Source organism: Chelonia mydas, chromosome 7, assembly GCF_015237465.2.
Source record: "Chelonia mydas isolate rCheMyd1 chromosome 7, rCheMyd1.pri.v2, whole genome shotgun sequence".
NCBI lineage: Eukaryota > Metazoa > Chordata > Testudines > Cheloniidae > Chelonia > Chelonia mydas.
In genome coordinates, this window is record NC_057853.1 from 67,806,114 (window position 1) to 67,827,381 (window position 21,268).

The window sequence follows — 21,268 nt, forward strand, 5'->3', positions numbered from 1 at the left end:
AAACACTGCCTAAGAACAAGCCAGTGGTAGCATGAGAAATGAAACCAACACAGTCGCAAATCTGGGAATGTTTTAATACCCACCTAGGCTTGCAAGGTTGCATAAAGCCAACAGGTTGACACGGACAAGTGGCTCACTGTCTGGGTAATCAGTTAATATCCTGACCAGTGATGTGATCACTCCTGCCTTCACCAGCTGCTCCTGAAGGTCACCTGGAAATCAAACGCATAGAAATGAAAGGCAACAGGAATTTCATCTTGGATTAATCCATCGTTATACTAACTAGGGCATGGAGGAGGCATCCCTAAAGTAAGAGAGTTAAAACAAAGTGTTGCTACAAGCTACAGACTAGAAATAAGGTACAAATTTTAACTGAGGGTAGTTAACCATAGGAACAATTTGGGTTGTGGTGGATAATCTATCACTGGAAATAATAAATTTAAGATTAATTATTTTTAAATGCTCTAGTTAAAAACAGGAATTAATTCAGGGAGATCAAACTTTGATCACACTAGTCCATCCATTCTGGCCTTCTATCACATGATCTTGACTCCATTATCCTTCCAAATTAAGTTTTACCTTGCAGATTCAGGTTAATATAGATCCAAATAGAAGTTCTGGATGTGGATGAACAAAGAATTGGGGTCAAGAATCCTGCTGTGAAATTACAAGACCAAAACTAACAGGAGTACTTGTAGAGTACTGCTACTCTACAGACCAAAACTGCATCCCTAAACTCTACCCTCATGGTAAAACTGTTTTTTGGGAGCTGAGCAGGTAAGCCATTATACAAGAGGTGTTAAGGCAATTGTAGTGGGAGTGAGCACGTCAGAGATGATACAACAGCCTAACATAGGAGACGACTAAAATGAGGTTTTGCAGTGCTTTAAGGATATCATTAAATTGAATGCTTACCTCATTGCAGGTAGTGTCAATAGCCCTAAAGTGTGGTGCAGGTGGGGAAGGCTGTAGCAGCACAAGATTCAGAACAAACTCCTCCGGACCATTATAGATTGTCTGAGCTTCTGTATAACACAGGCTGTAGAATGTCCTCAAAATAATTCCTAGAGCATCTTGTAGCAAAACATCCTATCTTCAATTTAAAATGGTCAGTGCTGTAGAATCCACCACAACTCTCGTGTGATGGGGTATCTGCCCCACATTGGCATGTAGGGAGGCTGCACAGGGAAGCAGCCAATAAGAGGTTGTGAGGAGCAGCCAATATAAGAAAAGCTGCAGGGCAGCGCAGAGTTAGTAGCTGCCTAGAGCTCAAGGAGGGAAGTTTGTGCTCCTAGCAAGAGGAAGGCTAGTACTTTGGATAGAGAGCAGTGTCTGAAGGCCCTGAGGTGAGGTGCTGGGGCACCAAGGGAAGAGGCTGAAGGAAGCATAGCAATCATAGGGGAGTTAAGGAAACACACAATGTGGCTATCAACAGGGTACCTAGGCTGGGACCTGGAGTAGTGGGTAGGCCTGGGTCCTTGCACTGGAAATGGCTGGACAGTTGGACTGCAGTACTAACCCACAAAAGCGGGGAGCACAGATGGTTTCCATGACACAGCCCTCTGGCCATGTCACGAAGAGGATGCCACAGTATCTGGAGAGACATGGGTCAGAGAGCAGATGTGACTGTGGGCAAGGCACCCTTGGGAGAGGGTGTACCGACCTAAAGAGCTCATCTCCAAGACTGCAAGGAGGCAGCACTGTCATGGTGAGTCACACCCCATCATACCTTGGTAAATTATCCTAATGGTTAAATTACCTGCACTGTTAAAAATGTATGCCTGGCCCTCATGTAGGTATATGGGAGGGGGAATAGGCAGAATCTTAGGTAGATCCCTCAGTGTCTTAGTCAGTACACATGACCTGGAGCATCAGGCGTAGAGGTGGTGCAGATTATTTTACCCACTGGAGCAGGATGAGAACTAGCAACCATACTGTGACTGATTCATAGTCTAGATCCAGGTGTGCTCCTGGGGCAGTGCAACCCTGTATCTTACATGCAGTTTGACACTGCCAAAACTTAGCTCTTTGCATTCTAGAATAATTGTGGTTGTTTCTGAGAAGATGTCTTCATGGAAAGATAAAGGTTCTAAACATGTACCATTACATTATGTTCTCTAGAAGGAAGACCACCTTATGCTTTCATATTGCTTTAACAGCTGTTATCTTTCAGGTGGAGAGGTAATCTGTGTTGTTCCAGTGCCAAAGAGTCTCAGGACATATAACAGCACTTTAGCACCTAGCTCGGTACGGTGTTTATGTCTTAGAAGCCAGATCCTCAGCTGGTATATGTCAGCATAGCTCCACTGAAGTCAATGGAGCTGCATCAGTTTACAAGAGGTGGGAATCTGGTTCTAAATATACACAGTTAATTTTCCCTCTTATTTATGGGATTTCTGACAGACTCAGATAATTGTAGCTATTCCACATCTGAAGCATCCAACCAGCCTTATCACCTACAATATTTTAATTCCCAACATGTTGCATTCTGATTTGGGTTTCATCAAAATAAACCCCTAATGCCACAATATATGCCCCGATTTTTCCCCTATGGCAAATTTTCCTAACAGTGAAACAGTACTGCTTTTATAAACATGTTTTACCATGAGAGGTAGTGCAGTACAGTAGGTAAAGCAATGGACTGGGAATCAGGAGACCTGAGTTCTCTGCTACTGATTTCCTGTGTGATCTAGATCAAGTCAGTTATCTCAGCTTCCCTTCTTCCCTTTGTCTTGTCTATTTGTCCAACCTCTTTGGGGCAGGAAGTGTCTTATTGTTTGCATATACAATGCTTAGCAGAATGGGGCCCTGATCTCAGTTGGGGTCTCTAGGCACTAGTGTAATACAAATTGCAATTTAGTAAGAAGCAGTTTGATAAAGCATGCTGTTCCTAAGTGAAAGCTATTTAAATGATTTGGCTGGGGGGTTGGTATTAACTTACTGTAATTACAATGAATAAAAGTTATTCAAAAGTGAATCTAACCCCTTATAGTCTCCTTGTTGTCAAAACCATGCTGTGTTTGCTGGTATCGCTATTGTAGAAGCAATTGGAAACTGAACTAGCACCAATGGTGGATAGCACTACATATAAAGAATGTTAACCTCAGTCTAAGTAGAAAGCCCATGTGTTTTGTTTTTTTGTTTTTTTTAAAGACACCCTTACTACTGTAGCCAGAATGTACAGCACTCCTTCAGCAAATTGAGTACTTACTGTTTTCATAGCAGATGCGGCCAATGGCCCTCCCAGCATGAAGCAATGTCTCTTGGTCTGTGCTCTCCAGCAGAGGTACCAAAGCTAGAACCAAACCTGCTTCGATACATGGCTTCTTCATTTCCTCTACACAGACAGAGGAGAGAAGCTGCTAGGACCTTGCCTTATTGAAATAAAACCAATACATCAACTGCAAGGCCAATAATTAGCATCCATAGAACAGATAAGTGGATTGAAAGTAACCAGGAATAATGGATTTAACATTTATAGGAACACTTTACGTACCATTCTTTGCTATCTCTGCAATCACCTGGGCTGCCTTTACTGCACAGCTTGGATTGCCTTTGAGAATTTGAGCTAAAGTTGGGAAAATCCCACTGTTTGTGAGTAGGCTGGAGGATCTTTGCTCTGCAATGATAGAGAATGTTAACAGTAATGGCAATGAATTTGCTTTATTTACTGTATCTGCCTTCATGGTTTCTGCAGAGGTCTAGGCAGTGTTGGAATCAAGGTCCTGATTCAGCAAGGTACTTAAGCGCCTGCCTAACTTTAAGCATATGCAGTCACTGGGACTACTAATTTGTTCAAAGTCAGGTAAGTGCTTAAGAACCTTGCTGAAGGGGCCCTGTGTGTCAGACCTTAGAGGGAAAGATTTCCCTCTTCGCCGACTGAGAAATGAACTGTGGATGGTATCTGGCCTGTCATCCAGCAGCTGCTCCTAGCAATTAGGACTGTCATCATACAGCTACCCCACAATAGGAATTCCTGCTGTCTCATCAAGTCTAATTGTCATCAGGCCACTGAGTCTTCTGAAGGATGGATATATAAACAAACACCGGCTGGCATCAGCTGGGAGAGTGGTGGGAGGGGGAAGGCTGGTCTTTTGACAGAGCTATAAGAAATGCTACTCTTTCCTGCTTGAGTACTGGCTGATAGTCTTTTTATGCTTTGACACTGGCTGAAGGAGGCTAAAACTTCAATAGGAAAAAGTGGGACTCAGCCTGGTTATAATTTCCTAGTGTAATAGGTTGCCTTGTTCTCTAGTCGGTCACACATACCTTCCATCATGAAAGGACAACTTCCTTCATATGCTATCCTGGAATAATTCCATGTTGTACGTAAGATTTTTTTTAAGTTTATTTATTACTACCTGCTTTTTTAAACAAACATCCATGCCCCAACCCAGGTAAATAGGCCATTATCATACACAAGTGATATTTAAAGACTGAAATCATGCTAGGCATTTCTAAACATATTACTTTGCTTGAACTATAACAATGTAACACAGCTGCTGTTAGCTCTGTGATGACAGGCATATCACTATCATGGTGTTTGTGATTCACCTCTTTTACTCTTAAGAGACTTCCTACTGTTGCTCTAAAAATCTAAACTGATTTACTTGTTTCCTTTCCTCAGTATCCAGAAACATGTAATCTGAGGGGTTTTTTTGGATATGTTTTCTAAAAAAAAACACAATTTCTTCTAATGAAACTAAGTAACTACATACACTATAATAAGTAAAACTAACATGTTTGTAAAAAGTTGCAAATAACAAGGTAAATATTACCGCAAACACAGCTAACAAGATTTCCTTCTTAGATTAAGAATAAGATTACAAGAGGTTTGTGTACAAAACTCAGCACAACTTTAAATATTGAGCTGCAATCAGCATTTGCATAATATTTTTGATTGAGGAATTTGGTGCCAAAGTACATGCCTGTGCTGACAGGTGCAAGCTTCCCCAGCAATACTGTTCTAATATACTGAATCCTTAAGTATGACATTCTGTTTTTTCCAGTCCTGTGCCCCAGTGTGCAGAAAATACCACCTGTGCCAAATTATGCAAGTCTTTGTTATGCAGAAAAATCACCGAGAAAATCTCTGGTGCATTTCTAACAGCGATGAGCCCAGTCCTGCAACCTTTTACTTGTGGACAAGTAAGGAAGATGTCTGGCAGTACTGGGCAAGATCCACTCCAGGACAGAGGGATCCTTGCATGCCACCGAATAGGCATAAGAGCTCTTATGTCATCCCCTCTGCAGGTGGGGGAGAGGGCACAAGAATAGTTGAAATCTACTTGAAACATTTATTCTTGAGTTTCCTCAGGGGTCAATGTCTGAAATAAATTAAATGAGGAGGTAGGATAAAGTTCTGAAAATATGATTAGTGGGTTTCTTTCTAGAGCTGTCAAATGCAAGTGTATTGCACAGAGTCTAACCTTCAAATGCAGGCCACATTGCCATGGCAACTGAATAAATCCCCAAGCTCTGAAGGAGAGGCAATAGTGCCAAGCAAATGCTGACAGGTAAAACCAACCCACCACCACCTCAGCAAAAAATAAGTGAAGCTGCAAGTAACAAGAAATTAGGCCCCAGACAGGCCTATTTACTGAATCTTCAAAGGTGCATGGTTTTATTTTATTTTTGCAAGCAACATACTTGGGAGAAGCAAAGGGCTCTGGGGATAGGTTGGGACTGCCAGACCTTTCTACACAGCATCCTCTGGAAACAACACTAATAGGCTGACAATGCTTCAGAGAATGGAAAGTGAGCTCTAGCCTGTATGGTACAGATGACTGTCACTGTCTGCAGCTTTAATATTTAAGCCCATGGTGAATGAGTGTGAGCTGACCCCTTGATAATAATGAAAGAACAGCATTTCCCTGATGTCCAGTAGAAAGGCAGCTTGAAATTAGGTTGGCTTTTGTAACATTCCTCTTATCTGCAACAGCCTAGTGTTTTCATCTTTTCTGTCTCCTCATCTTTTCTTTGGGGGGGGGGCCTGAAAAGTGGGGTTAATAGATGGTGTGATTTGCAAATTGTTTGTGAATAAAAGTGGCATGTTTGATTTGTAGACCTCAAAGTTAACACCTTGAATGGCAATGGTTCATAACCCTGAAATGTTCATAACTGAACATTGACTTAATACAGCTTTGAAACTGTGCTATCCAGAAGAAAAAGTGCTGCTTTTTTTTTAGTAATTTACATTTAACACAGTACTGTACGTTTGTGGGGGGGTTTTTTGGTCTTTGCTGCTGCCTGATTGTTCTTCCAGTTCCAAATGAGGTTTGTGGCTGACTGGTCAGTTCATAACTCCAGTGTATGTAACTCTGAAGTTCTACTGCAATATTCATTTTGTGATTTGGATAAGCATGGTTTATTCCTGAAGATGGTCACAAATCCAAACTACTTCTGGAATTTTAGCGCATGTTTATTCATATGAAAATTCCTAGCAGAAGTTTGTTCATTTTCCTGTTTAAATGAATTCACAAATCCAATCAGGGAGCAAAAATAACTTGTGACAAGTGACCAACCACACACCATGGACAATGAGGAACAGAATGGAAGTGTACAATGTGATCAAACTGTAGACTGAAGTTTGTTACAGTAGTAACAGAACTTCCAACTTTGTAAAGTTGAATGCAGTGCTTCCTAAGTGAAAAGTAGATACTATGTCGCTATTAGTGAATCAGCTTTTAGAAGAAATTTGTATGACTTCTTTATTAAAATAAGTCCCAGTGAGTGTAGACTTCAGATTTATTAAGGCTGCAGTTAGTTTTCTAGCCATAAACCTTTAATCACAGTTCAGTATTTTAATTCCTGTCTAAATGTATAACTTAGACCAGTACTTTGTTATCATATGTTAGCTGTAATAATCTATTGGGGAAAGTCACCAAAAGATGATTTTAGGACTCAGGCATATTTTAGGTAAGAAATTAAACCTAGAGTTTCTTTGCCCCTTCAGATTTTTTTGAACAGTATATTTGTCTGCTCAGTCAGACTTGAGGAGACTCCCAGAGTTTTACATTGCTCAAATGATTGATTTAAATGGAATAGGGAATGGGCCAGCAGCTTCAATACAAGTCTCTTCATATCATCTTAACTACACTGTAGCTAATGGCTATAGTTTGGAATCAGCAGATATAATTCCCTTTTGTAAATCTCAGCCTAGGAGGGAATGTAGTTTGTTTTAAGGCTATCCCAATTATTTCTCTTCTGCTTAAACCCTCCCAGCTCTGATTTACTCTTAAGGTTCTACAGTTGTCAGTCTTCCAATAAAGAACCTCAGTTCAAGCAACTGGCTTGCAATTCGTTAGTCTCAAGTACCTTTTGAGGACTAATAGGAAATTTCCACTGAAGCTAAATAATCAAGGCTGGATCATCCCCTCCATTGACAGATCTCAGCAGCAGCCCTCAAATATCTCCCCACACAATGCCCTTGAACCCCCTAGAAATCCATCTGCTGGGGCTCCACGGGGTTATGCTGGTGTAGAAACCAGTGAAGGGTTAGGAATTTATGGGCCCATTAGCTAGGAGCTAGATATTGTTTTTAATATTGCTGCCTTAAAGCACTCGCCTGGTAGAGTAGGACAAATTAATTAATCAGTTAGCCTGTTTGCAGCAGAGACTTCCCACTCCCCAAAACAGCAGCAAACAGGACATTTTAGGAGTGATCTCTTTATCTAATAGATATAGTCATGATAGGTAACAAGTCCTCAGGAAGTCTGCTGGTGCGGCTAGGCAATGAAAAATGGTTCGGATTGATACTTAACTGTCTTTGGCCAGAGCCAGAAGAATCCCATTTAAACTTTCAAGGATCTGACCTTCAGTTTCATCTCCAAAGATTTTGAGACATTCCAGGTGTTGATTTAGGGACTCTGTTTAAAGAGGAAACAGATTTTAGCAGATCTCCATGATGCCATTTCATGAAGGGTCTAGGCACTCTTATTAAACACAGTCACAAGAAGACATATTGCATCGAAAAGAGTGGCCCAAATCTATCTTTGTCCCAGATCTCAGATAACGGAATTGCTATGAAATGTCTGAGGTGGAAAGGCACTCTAGGTAGTGTAGGCATAGATCTTGCTGGGCATTAGTAAGCTTGCCTAACCTTTGAAGGTAAGGTTAGACTGTAAACAAGAGTGTGACAAGCTGTGTGCTGAAGAGAATATTTCTGGGCTCACCAAGATAAGCCAGAACATACTGAACTGATAAGTTTGAAGTGTAGACAAGGTGAGAACATAAGTGATGGAGCATGTAAGGACCAATACAGTGTCCAAACCAATTACATTCAAGTAGTATAGATGTTAGTAGCTAGGAAAAGTGTACATAAACTGTGTAGTCTGTGATATGATTTGGAATTGTAGTATCAACTATACCTAAATCCCCAGTGTCTGGGCCTGCCAAGTGTGGGCATAGAGCTATTACTTGGCTAATTTGCAAACTGGACACAATTAACTTAGGCCTGAATAGAGACTGTGTAATGACACATCCACTCCTAAAGTAAAACTATTTCCCCATATTTATTCTCTTCCCCCTCCCCCACTGTTCCTCACACGTTTTTGTGAACTGCTGGCAATGGCCCACCTTGATCACCACTACAAAAGGTTTTCCTCTCTCCTGCTGGTAATAGCTTACCTTACCTGCTCTCTCTCGTTGCAGTGTGTGTATGGTAAAACCCATTGTTTCATGTTCTCTGTGTATATAAAATCTCCCCATTGTATTTTCTACTGCATGCATCCGATGAAGTGAGCTGTAGCTCACAAAAGCTGATGCTCAAACGCATTTGTTAGTCTAAGGTGCCACAGGTTCTCCTTTTCTTTTGGCTAATAAAGTAACCTGAGTGATGAGCTGGAGCTGAACTGAATTGTTGGATCCCAGAGAACTGGCGACATGTTCTGGATCAGTTGAGTGGAAAAGGTCTGAGGGAATCCCAACTGGTATTACAGACATATTAATTAGCGAGCTCATTTTGTCTTACTTGAGTTCAGAATTCCTGTATCAGCTAGGGCCACAACTAGCAGTTGCACAGGAGTACAGTTTACCAAGGTCAAGTATACAAGAAAATACTGCCTTGCATAGATATGCAACTAATATATATATATATATATATATATATATATACACACACACACACACACGCGCCCCACTGTACTGTTTTTTTTAAACAACAAGTACTTTGAAAAGTGCTGAGAAAGAAAAATGACTAGACAGAGGGACAAAAAATCAGAACCGTTTTCCCCCCCCCCCCGCCCCCAAGCACCTCTTCCTCCTCTGCAGACATGACCTTTGGTAGAATAAAATGAGACCCTGACCAATTCACTCATGGTTTCAGTGTAATAAAACGTTCATGCATCTGAGGAAATTTGGCAGAACCAATAACAAAAGTAGCTCAGGTGTTGCCCATTCCTAGAAGGGATTAGACTTTTTTTGGGGGGTGGGGGTATATGTTATATTTGGTTTTGGATGAACAGTGATGGGGAAGAGAAGATTTTGAAACAAGGATCTGTACTTTTAAGAAAATCATTCAAGCTTCTTTATAGATCAGAGTAATCACTCACACTTATTTCCAGAAACCCACAATGAATGTATACCACTCCCAGTCATGTTGGTGGGGTGCTAGACTAAGCATAAAATGTACTTGCATGATGATTTATGGCCTGAGTTCGTGGGATGTAGACTACAGAAATTACATTGAAGTGTGCTGAGCCTTTGTTATCGGAGCTGCAATAAAACAATTTTTACTCCACAAACTGGTCACTAAGAAGTTTGTTTTTCCATAAAAAAACTTGCAAAGACTCACCCCAGAAAATTTTCTGCGTTTTCCTAGTAGTGATAATTCATCATTCCCATTTTTGGTGTTGTAGTGATGCTCGTGACATTTTTGCTATTTTCTCTCTCTGGGTATGTTGATTAAGTGAGGTGAGTTTTTCTAAATGCTGGTGTGCATGCTGTGCAGGAGGTGTTTTTCTCCAGCAAAATCACTGGTGTCTTGTGCTGTTTGTTTTTAAAGGGAGTGGAGCAATATTGAAGGTTATTATTGCCTATGGGGCAAAAGTTGTTTTTGGTTGAAATGGAAAAAAGCAATTAGACTCGGACTTTAAGGCTAGAAGGGACCATTGTGATCTAGTGTGACTTCCTGCATGTTGCAGGCCACAGAACCTCACCCCCCCCCCACTCCTGTAATAGACCCCCTAACCTCTGGCTCAGTTACTGAAGTCCTCAAATAATGGTTTGAAGACTTCAAGTTACAGAGAATCTGTGACTTACTCTAGTTTAAAACAAGAAGTGAGCCAGGCATAATACTGTAGAGGAAGGCAAAAAAAACCCCAGGGCCTCTGCAAATCTGGCCTGGGGGGAAATTCCTTCCCAACCCCAACTATGGTGATCAGCTGAACCCAGAACATGTCAGCAGGACCCATCAGCCAGATATCTGGGAAAGCATTCTCTAGATAGGTAGGTCTCTGAGTTACTACAGTGTGCCATTTCTGGCCACTGGAGATTTTTGCTACCAGCAGTTACACATGCCATTGTAGGCAATCATACCATCCTCGCCATAAACTTATCAAATTCAGTCTTGAAACCAGTAAGGTTTTTTGCCCTCACTGCTTTCCTTGGAAGGCTGTTCCAGAACTCCATTCCTCTGATGGTTAGAAACCTTCATCTAATTTCAAGATATTTAGGCTAACAAGTGAAGCTCCTTGAGTCTCCTCATAAGGCAGATTTTCCATTCCTCTGATCATCCAAGTAACCCTTCTCTGCACCTGTTCCAGTTTGAATTAACCTTTCTTAACATGGGGGTTCAGAATAGCACACAGTATTCCAGGTAAACACTCACCAGTGCCTTGTGTAACGTCAATACCATTTCCCTATTTCTACTGGAAATTCCTCACTTGATGCATTTTAGGATTTCATTAACCTTTTTCACGACTGCATCACAGTGGCAATTCATGGTCAACCTGTGATCAGCCAATACACCCAGGTCTTTCTCCTCTGTCACTTTCAGTTGCTTATAGCAAAAATTCTTATGCACTTATGGACTAACCACCACTTTGCACTATTAAATTTAATCCCATTTTTAATTACTCCAGTTTTCTAGGTCCTCCAGATCTTCCTGTATGATATTCCTGTCCTACTGTATTGGCAATACTCCCAACTTTCAGAGGCGTAGCTGTCTTAGTCTGTATCCACAAAAACAATGAGGAGTCTGGTGGCACCTTAAAGGCTCACTTTATTTGGACATAAGCTTTTGTGGGTAAAAAACCCACTTCTTCAGATGCATGGAGAGAAAATTACAGATGCAAACATTATTATACTGACACATGAAGAGAAGGGAGTTACCTTACAAATGGAGAACAAGTGCTGACAGGGCCAATTCAATCAGGTTGGATGTGGTTCCCCTCCCAATTATTGAGGGGGAGGTGTCAATACCAAGAGAGGGAAAGTTGCTTTTGTAGTGAGCCAGCCACTCCCAGTCCCTATTCAAGACCAAATTAATGGTGTTAAATTTGCAAATGAATTTTAGTTCTGCAGTTCTTTGAAGTATGTTTGAGGGTTTTTTTGGTTGTAGTATGGCTACTTTTAAATCGGTTATAGAATGTCCAGGGAGATTGAAGTGTTCTCCTACTGGCTTGTGTATGTTACTGTTCCCGATTTGTGTCCATTTAAAGTAGACATACTACAACAAAAAGGCAATGACTTAAATTGCAGCAAGGGAGGTTTAGGTTGGACATTAGGAAAAGCTTCTTAACCGTCAGGGTAATTCAGCATTGAAACAATTTGCTATGGATGTCCCTTCCAGGCCTACGGTTCTATGAATTGATTTCCCTTTTAACCAGTTTCTTATCCACCTTTTTAATTCTCCAATTTAACTAATAAATTCCCATGTGGAAATGTATCAAATGCCTTACTGAAACCCAGGTAGATTTGATCTACTGCATTTCCTATTTAGTTAATAAGAGAACTGATTTTTTTTTTTTTTTTAAAGTTATCATGTTGGTCTGGCACCTTTTGTACAATGTTGTATTTTATCTCAATTACCATTTGCCTCTATGTCCTTAACTACTTTCTCTTTCAAAATTTCTTCCAAGACCTTGAATACAATTGAGGTCAAACTAACGGGCCTGTAGTTTCCTGGATTGTTTTTTCCCTTTCTTAAAAATACGTACTACATTAGAAATTCTCCCATTTAGGGTATGACCCATTACTTTACAGATTAAAAATCCTTGCTATGGGACTTGCAATTGTGTGCCAGTTCATTTAATATTCTTGGATTATTATCCAGGCCCCCGATTTGGTCCCATTAAGCTGTTTGGGTTTGACTTCCACCTCAGATGTAGTAATTTGTACTTCCATATCCTTGTTTCCATTGGCCACCCTGCCACTAGCCCTAAGCTCCTCATTACCCTTCTTAAAAACTGAGGGAAATATTCATTTAGGTGTTGGGCCATTCCTAGATTATCTTTAGTCTCCACCACATCCTATAAATACAAGGAAAGAAGTGGGACCCTAAGCACTGAGGACTATAGAATCTTTTAAGTATCAGTTTTTAAATTTCTTTTGCAAGGTCCAACTCTGGCTTTTGGCAGATCTCACTTTATCCCTACACTTTCTGACCTCCAAGAGGTGGCTTTCCTTGCTGATCCTTCTTATCTTCCATTCCTTGTAGGCTTACTGCTTTCTCAAGAACCTGTTTGAGATGCTTACTCATCCAGTTTGGTCTACAACCCTTCCTTGTGATTTTCTCCCCTGCTTGGGATGCGGGCTTCAGATAGTTTCTGCAACTCTGAATTAAAGGAATTCCAAGCCTTCTGCACATTCATATCCTTGAGTTCTTCAGTCCAGTCCACATCCCTAACTAATTCCCTTTAAAAAAAAACCAAGGACCTTCATTGCAGATCTATTTTTTTGTTTATCCTTCCATTTAGTTTAAAATGAATTAGCTCATGATCACTCAAACCAAGGCTGTCCTCTGCAATCAGTTTGTCTGAGGTCCTTTTAATTACTAATACTAAATATAAAATGGCATCATGGCTTGGTGGATATTTGGTGAAGAAATCTTTCATCTATCACATTCAAGAATATCTGGTCTCTACCATTATTAGTAGCACTTGTCTTCCAATTTATAGCTGGGAAATTAATCTCCCATAATCCCACAATTTCCAGTATTATTCGTTTCAATGAAATACTAAAGAGATCTCTATCGATACCTAAATTGGATCTTTGGGGACCTGTAGCTGACCCCAAGCACCATCCGAGTAGAGCTTCTGTAACCTTTCTTCCCACATATGATTGGCAAACAGATTCCATTTTATCCAGTCCATCACTTCTAATTTCTTTATAATCTACCTAATCATTAAATTACAATGCTACTCCACCACCTTTACCTTTATTTCTGTCTTTCCTGAACAATACATTCCTTTCAATACCTGTGCTCCAGTAATAACTACTGTTCCACTAGGTTTGCTATCCCTATAGTATCTGGCTTCACTTCCTGCACCAGTAATTCTAGTTCCTCCATTTTGTTACCCAGGTCTCCTTGCATTGGTGTATAGACATCTAAGTTGTTTGTGCTTGGCTTCACCTCAATTCCTTGCCTGATTTGGTACAGTCATTCCACTGCCAGTACTGCTTGCCTGACTGTTAGTATCATTGGTACTGGTGCTACCTTTCCTCTTGACATCAATTCTCCTACCTTCTATTCCTCTCATTTGATTTTCCTTCCCCTCAACATTAGACTCAGGCATAGAAATTGGTGGAGATGGTTGGGAGACTCGCAGATTTCTAGTTTAAAGCTCTTTTAATCAGTTGTGCCAATTTCCCTCCCTATTCAGGTAGAGTCCATCCCATGACAACAGTCCTTTCCTGTGAATGCTTTCCAGTGGTCTAACATCAAAGCCCTCCTTCTAGCGCCATTGCCTGAGCCATCTGTTGATCATAATAATCTGTCTAGCCTTTGTTGTCCTCCTCTAGGGACAGGTAGATTCCCACTGAAGAGCACCTTGGTCTCTATTTCTTTAAGTGTCTTCCCCAGCTTTGCATAGTCTCCCTTGATGTAATACAGGAGAATCAAGCAGTATCATGAAGGAACATCAGTGGACTCTTTCCAGCTCCCATTGGGGAGCTTTTCAGCCTCAGGTCCACATCCTGTATCTTAGCTCCTGGTAAACAGCACTCCCTTCTGTTCTCTGGATCTGCTCCGATGACAGGCCTTAGTAGGGAGTCCCCAGTCACGAGAATCTGCCTCTTCCTGGTGTTGGTGCAATTCTCAGCCTTCCCCAGTCTGTTCTTTTTGGCTGCAAGCCATCTTGTCTTTTGTTCTCATCTGCAATCTCCATTGATTTTCCCTCTCTTCTTGTAGGACTAGCTGCTCTTTTCTTTCTTGCCCTCCCACCTTCTGTTACTGCCTGCGATTCATTTTCCAACTCAGCAAACCTGTTCCTGAGCTCTACTTCACTAGCTGGTCTTTTTTTCTGGCTAGTTCTCAGTCTCATGCTTCCACTTTCCTTATCCAGCAGTCTCCCCTCCCAGTTCTCCAGTCCAGCTTGCATCTGCACATCTTGAGTTTTCCATTCAACCGCTTCTTGCCATGCCTCCATCATCTGCTCGAATCCCTTCAAAACTTGACCATAGTTTCTATCTACGTCTCCAAACTTCAGATCTTCTCTTCCATCAGCTCTATCAGGCAGCATTTCATACAAATGAAGCACTTCTCAGCTACCTGCTCCAAGATAATGTACATGCCACCTTCCACATCTGAAGATCTTCATTGTCTTCTCCATTCCCTGGGTCACTACTGTGACGTTGCACTCCATACGATTTTATGAAAATATGCTAATAAGTGTGAATATAATGTAACTGGAATATGCTTCATGCAAAAGGTCTCTTGTAAGGTATCATTACAAAGCTTATAATTTGAGTGTGTTCATCCTATTTGTATAAATGTATCTGAAACTAGAAGTATAAAAATATAACTGAGGTACTATTGTAATTATGCCAAGGGTGGGCCATTAATGGTGGTTTAGAATCTTGATGGCTCCCATCAACTAGGACAATTGACTGAAGGTGGTTCTGTTTACTTGCAAGCCATCCTGTGAGTCAGGCTGGGAAGAATGAAGGCTTGGGGTCTCACAGGACATGTGACTGCCACCTGGTACTGGAATCCATCTTTAACCTGGTTTAACATTTAGAAGGAGGGGTGGGGACCTAGAGAGAAAAGATTCCTGCCTTGTGCCAAAGCCATATAAGGGGAACAAAGGAGGCTGCAGTCATGAGAAATCCCCTAGCTACCACCTGAGCGGAACAGGACTGTACCAGGGAAAGGATTGGGCCCAGACTGGGAAGGAGTCTAGTCTGTGCAAGAAGCTTATTGGAACATCTCTGAGGGTGAGTGTTAGCTGCATTTAGTTTCCTACTGTATTAGGCTTAGGCTTGTGTGTTTTTGTTTTATTTTGCTTGGTAATTTACTTTGTTCTGTCTGTTATTACTTGGAACCACTTAAATCCTACTTGTTATACTTAATAAAATCATTTTGCTTATTAACCCAGAGCAAGTAATTAATACTTTGGGTAGCAAACAGCTGTACATCTCTCTCTCTCTCTCTCTCTCTCTATCAGTGTTATAGAGGGCAAGCAATTTATGAGTTTACCCTGTATAAGCTTTATACAGGGTAAAGCGGATTTATTTGGGGTTTGGACCCCACTGGCAATTGGGTATCCTGGTGCTGGAGACAGGAGCACTTCTTAAGCTGTTTTCAGTTAAGCCTGTAGCTTTTGGGGTATGTGGTTCAGACCTGGGTCTGTGTTTGCAGCAGGCTAGTGTGTCTGGCTCAACAACAGGGTACTGAAGTCCCAAGCTGCCAGAAAAAACAGGCTCAGAGGTAGTCTCAGCAAATCAGGTGGCAGTCCCAAGGGGCTTTCTGTGACCCAACCTGTCACAACTACCACTGCTGTCTATGTAGCAGTCATAACCTTCCCTCCTGTCAAAGAGAAGGCACACATGCACTCCCTCCTGCAAACTCCCCTTAGAAACTCCTACTAAAACTCCCCTGCTTCCAGCTCTGTGCCATTGGCTGGCTGCCTTTATAGGCCCCTAAGCAGGGATCTACGTGATCAAATGCTCTGCTTCTCTCAGCATGCTGCCCCCTACCAGCCCCTGCACATCTCTTCCCCCCACTGGCCAGTTTGGCTGTGAAAATATAATTGCTGTGCTATTAAAAAGGGCCAGATTCCCAAAAGGATTTATTTGATCAATTTCTCTCTGTTCAAGGTCCTTATTTATCCTGAGTAACACACTGTAGACATTGATCTGTATTGGAGAGGTTTTATAATTAAAAGACCTATTGTGCTTTTGTCTGAGCACTTAACTTTCCCCAAAACCACATACAAAGGACAACAGAGACATAACCAACAGGGGAAGTGTCAAAGCAAAGCAACTTGAGAAATTATAGCATTGCTTAGTGGTGCAAACACACCCTATTCCCCTGGAATAGGGAAGTGGATAAGAAGAACCATTTCTTCTAACTTACTGTAGCTATCTCCCTTTCTGTAGGGCTATGCACATGAAAGTAACAGAATTATATATCTTAAAGGGATTTCATTTGAGTTAAATGATTCCAGAATGCAGCTTTAAGAAATGCCACAACAACCACCCTGACAGTTGTGCAGTCTTTAGGTTACGTTTCTTAAAATGTAGCTAACAGGCAGGGTTATAAATGCTGACAAAAATATTGAGGCAGATTGGGGTCAGAGTGAACGGTCTGGTGCCTTCTAGGATTCTCCCTTTTAAAGATTCCCAACCCCATAAGACAATCTGCTTCATCTCTAATCATGGCAATGATATCTTAGCTGTCCTAAGAAATTCCAAACTAAATCTCTAATATTTGAAAGTGAAAAGGCAGAAAAATCATATCAACTCAAAGGAGGTTGTTTTAAAAATAGCATGCAACAGAATCAACATTATCCTGGGCTATTCATGTAGACTGGTAATTAAAAATCCAGGTGCTTTGTTATTCCTCTAGGGACTAGATCAGTCAAAGTAACACCATATGCACAATGACACTCAGTCCTTGAAAATATTCCATTTGGTTAAAATCCATTGTGTTATAGCGGTTATTTTAATTCCATAAGAGAGAATAAAAAGTGGTAGAATAAAAGCTATGTTCAAGAAAGACTGACTTGAAGAAAAAAACTTTCAAATATTTTTTTTTAAATATGCTCCTTTAGATGCTGCTACCCATCTTCCCCCGACCCCCAAATTGTCTGCTATTTACTAGAGCTTGAGTGTAATCAGTGTAGGACTGATCCTACTCATCTTCCTTTGTTTGAGCCTAAAGTGGAGTTGTGGCCAAAAAAAAAAAAGTCACCTCAACCCTTTCATTGAGAGCAGATCACAATGGCACAAATACAGGTTATGCCTTAAGCTGTATGGTAAAAGGAAGTTCCACATTGCAATCCAAGATCGACATTGCAGAATTTCTGGCAAAACAGGGCAATCTGTTTCGGTGCCTAGGCTATTAGGGAGCTGCCAGGAAAGCAGGCTGGTTAGACAGCCCGCCTGGCTTCTGTCAAAGGTTGGATGGAATCAGTGCATTCCTACGGAATGTTTCAGTCCAGATAGCGTTTATCAACGGAAATCTGTTCTGTCAGTTCTAGCTGTGACTGAGCTGGGGCAGGGTGCGTGAAATGGGCTGTGAGGGAGAAAGCTGATTAACCATGCCCCTAGGTGGGTCATCTGCAGGGAGTGGACTTTGGATGTCCGGGCGTGAAAGCCTGTGACTAAGCTAAAGGGTCACAACCATCAGTACAGGTGCAGTAGCAGGCTCACCCCTCTGTGTGGTCTAACCAGTAGAACAGGTACAAGGAGCTACACAATGTTAGTGTGTGTTATGTGGCGTTTCACGATCATCTGAGTGGTGGCAGCAGCTGCACTGCAAGGAACACAGGGGGGAAAAAAAATGATGGCTGTAGATTAATAAATTTGAATGTCAGACATGACCATCATCACAGAATCTAGCCTCCTGCGTAACAAAGGCCATAGAGTTAAATCAAGTGGTTCCTGCATCAAGCCCATAGGTTCGGTCTTAGCTGTAATGTTTCTTTTAGAAAGGCATCCAAATCTTGCTTTAAAGACTTCGGTTGAGGGAGAATCCACCACATCACTAAGTAAGTTGTTCCAATGGTTAATTACCCTCATCAAAATGTGCCTAATTTCTAATCTGAATTAGTCTAGCTTTAGCTTCATCCAATGATCTCAAATTCTAGCAGAGGAAACAGAACCTAGTTCTTAAATGTTGGGAGATACAGGAAACCATTTCTCTGTTATTTGCCTTTTTTTTTTTAAATGTGGCAGATCTTCAGCTGGTGTAAATCAGCATAGCCCCATTCATTTCAATGGACGACCCCAATTTATGTCTAGTTTTTTTTTTTTTACCTGATCCTTTCCCTCTTCCCCAGCAATTTTATACACTAAACCAGGGGTGGGCAAACTTTTTGGGTTGAGGGCCACATCTGGGTGGGGAAAATTGTATTCAGGGCCGGGGCAGGGGGTTGGGGTGCAGCAGGGGGCTCAGGGCAGGGCATTGGGGTGCAGGAGGGGTTCGGGCTCTAACCTGGCACTGCTTACCTAAAAGAGGCTCTGGGGCGGCGGCAGCATGCACCGGGGCCAGGGCAGGCTCCCTGCCTGCCTGCCCTGGCCCCACACTGCACTGCTCTGGGAAGCGGCTGGCACCACGTCCCTCTGCAGCTGCTGGGGGAGGGAGGGCATAGGGCTCCGCGTGCTGCCCTTGCCAAGCCTCCAGGTACCTCCCCCGAAGCTCCCATTGGCTGTGGTTCCCCATTCCTGGCCAATGGGAGCTTTGGGGGGTGGTGCCTGGAGGCAAGGGCAATGCAGGGAGCCCTCTGCCCGCCCGCCCTCCCCCGGGGCTGCAGGGACGTGGTACTGGCCACTTCTGAGAGCGGCAATCCCGTAGGCCGGATCCAAAGCCCTGAGGGGCTGGATGTGGAATGTAGTTTGTGCACCCCTGCACTTAACTAAACCCTTCATCTGCTAATCTTTAATTTCTGAGAAGAAATTTCTAAAGCCAGGAATATGAATGCTCTCTAGGTAATCTAAAGAGCATAGTGTATAGTAGATGGGAGTCTATGCTCATGCTATGCTAGAAGTTCTGCTTCAGGTTAAGAAAGCACATGGTAAGTTCATAATGCTGGAAAAATAGCTGTAGGGTCTTTCTATGGGCAGTCAAAAACAATTTGACAAGTCTTGTTTTAGTCTCGTATACATCTTCAAAAGCCATGCAGCTTGTTATAAGCTTTTGTTTTCTCATAGTATTTTTCCTCTTCAACTCTCATGAGTAACTCTACAACAAACCTGCCTGCATACTCAGTGGAAGAAATGTAAGGCTCCAGTCCTCCTCCCCTAGGAGAAAGATCAGGTATTTGGTAATGAAACAGAGGGATAAAAATCAAATATGAACAAATATTGGTGACTGGCATGTGTCAATAACTAACTAAAACATGAGGCCAAATAGCCTAACCTTGCACATGAGAAATAATGTATTACTCTGCACAGTCTAACTGAAATCAAGGATTGCAGAATCTGCGCCATGGACTGCAGCGAGACTCTACTCGTGGCATAAGGTGCTACATAACATGCATAAAGGTATTAGGAGCTAGCCTTTAGTGAATGATTGATTATATTTCATCTTTGCAAAGGCATGACAATGTCTCAGGATTGGCTGACTTATGTTGTTTCCAGTATAAGTGTCTTATCTTGGAGCATAAAATACAGTAAAGGAACAGATTTGCCATCTCTTTCAGACTTTTAAACCTGTAACCGGAAAATTGTCTCAAGTCAGATAAACCATTATCTCAGTCTCTGTGAAAAGCCACTTACATCCATGTTAGACTATGTGTCTTGTGCTGTCGTTGAACTCAAGGGTAACGAGAATTCTAAAACTGTATCAGCAGATTAAAAAGCACTTTGGAAGGGATTTAAAGCTAGTATCCAAAAGTTTACAGGGACATAATTAACAATTTCTCAGCAGACCTTACTTTTTTGTAGTTTCTTTGGACAGTGTTGTAGGTTACTTCTGCCTAGCCTGTAGCCATAAAGAATTTCAAATAGAAGTAAATATTCAGGATTGTACCAACCAAGCAAATTCTTGCTACTCCCTGCATTACCCATGTTAACAAATAGAGGTAGGAGAAGGTTATTTGTTTTTCTGAAGAGTGACTATTGTTTCTGTGTGGAAGGCAATTAAAAGAATGACTGTGCTCTCCCTTTCACTCCCATAAACATGGAGGCTAGTTAACTTTTTAAAAATGCCTTGCAAAAAAATGCACAATTTATTGTGCTATCTTGGAGAGAGGGATCCCTAATTTGCAGCCTTGTGGCCAAACGAGCCCTGCAAGGTTTTGGGTATGACCTGTGTACATGTGCATGGGATGAAAGATGCATCTAGGCTACTTTTCCACTCACCAGATCCTCTGCCTGACTGGGGCTGCTCTAAATTACTCCAGCTAGAGCAGTCCCCTACAGACCAATCTGTTTTGCTGGGAATCACTAGGACACACTGAGTTCTCTTTGAATCCTCCCACCTTTGGCTCACCCAGGACTGCATCTCCCTGCCCCAAGGGAGCAGTTGACTAGAGACAACTAAGCTAAGGAATTGGAGCCAGGATGCCTGCCCTAAAACATCGCACCTCTTGCTCTCTGCCTGCAATTGTAAGGGGGTGGAGGGGGGGGTCCAAGCTGACTAACTGCTGTTTCATTTTTATTTGCAGGTGAAGTCAAACAAGCAGCTTCTGACAATCTGTCAAGGAAGGTATAAGTACAAGCAATTAACTTCTGATGTTTAGATGAGGTTTGACTATTGGGTGTTTGGAGATTTGAGGGTGACTGGTAGAGTCACAAAATTTGACCGCTCCATACCGAATTGTTAAAGACACTATTGAACTTCCCCCGCCCGCCCCAAACCTGAGCTATTTAGAAATGCTTGAAGTCTAATGGCCCAAAGGCCTAGAGATTCTAAATGTTCTTTTAAACATCTCACGTGTTGATAACTAAAATACAGGAAAATCCCCGATTTCTTTAGGGTCCACAAAAATAGTATTTCACTGGTTCTGCCTCCTTCCTGGACAGATGTGAGCCACCCAACCTTCTCCTTAAAGAAACTGACTACAGTACACTACAAAATGGAACTTTCCTGTAGTTTTTAAACTCAGATTCAGATCCAAATCCAGATCTAAAAACTTTGTGACCCCAGACCTCCCTGTTCAGT

General features: G+C 41.8%; 1 protein-coding gene and 1 long non-coding RNA gene across 4 annotated transcripts in view; both read right to left on the reverse strand.

Annotated features, from left to right (window-relative positions):
• The window catches only part of LOC102938126 (rap1 GTPase-GDP dissociation stimulator 1), a 54,610-nt gene that overhangs the window by 28,081 nt on the left and 5,261 nt on the right, over nt 1-21,268 (reverse strand). For 2 of the 3 annotated variants that reach the window (XM_007067246.3, XM_037905541.2), the window contains exons 2-5: nt 7,764-7,868; nt 3,497-3,619; nt 3,212-3,337; nt 84-212 (exon numbers count right to left, since the gene is read on the reverse strand). In XM_007067246.3, coding sequence (XP_007067308.2) covers nt 84-212; nt 3,212-3,337; nt 3,497-3,619; nt 7,764-7,868 — 483 coding nt within the window. The remainder of the gene's footprint in view (nt 1-83; nt 213-3,211; nt 3,338-3,496; nt 3,620-7,763; nt 7,869-21,268) is intronic. The other variant, XM_037905540.2, reaches the window with a different exon arrangement.
• Nucleotides 11,551-21,204, reverse strand: LOC122466565. Its single transcript, XR_006292190.1, has 3 exons — nt 21,190-21,204; nt 13,221-13,226; nt 11,551-12,123 (listed from the first exon to the last, which is right to left on the reverse strand). It is a non-coding gene; the product is annotated as an uncharacterized LOC122466565 (long non-coding RNA).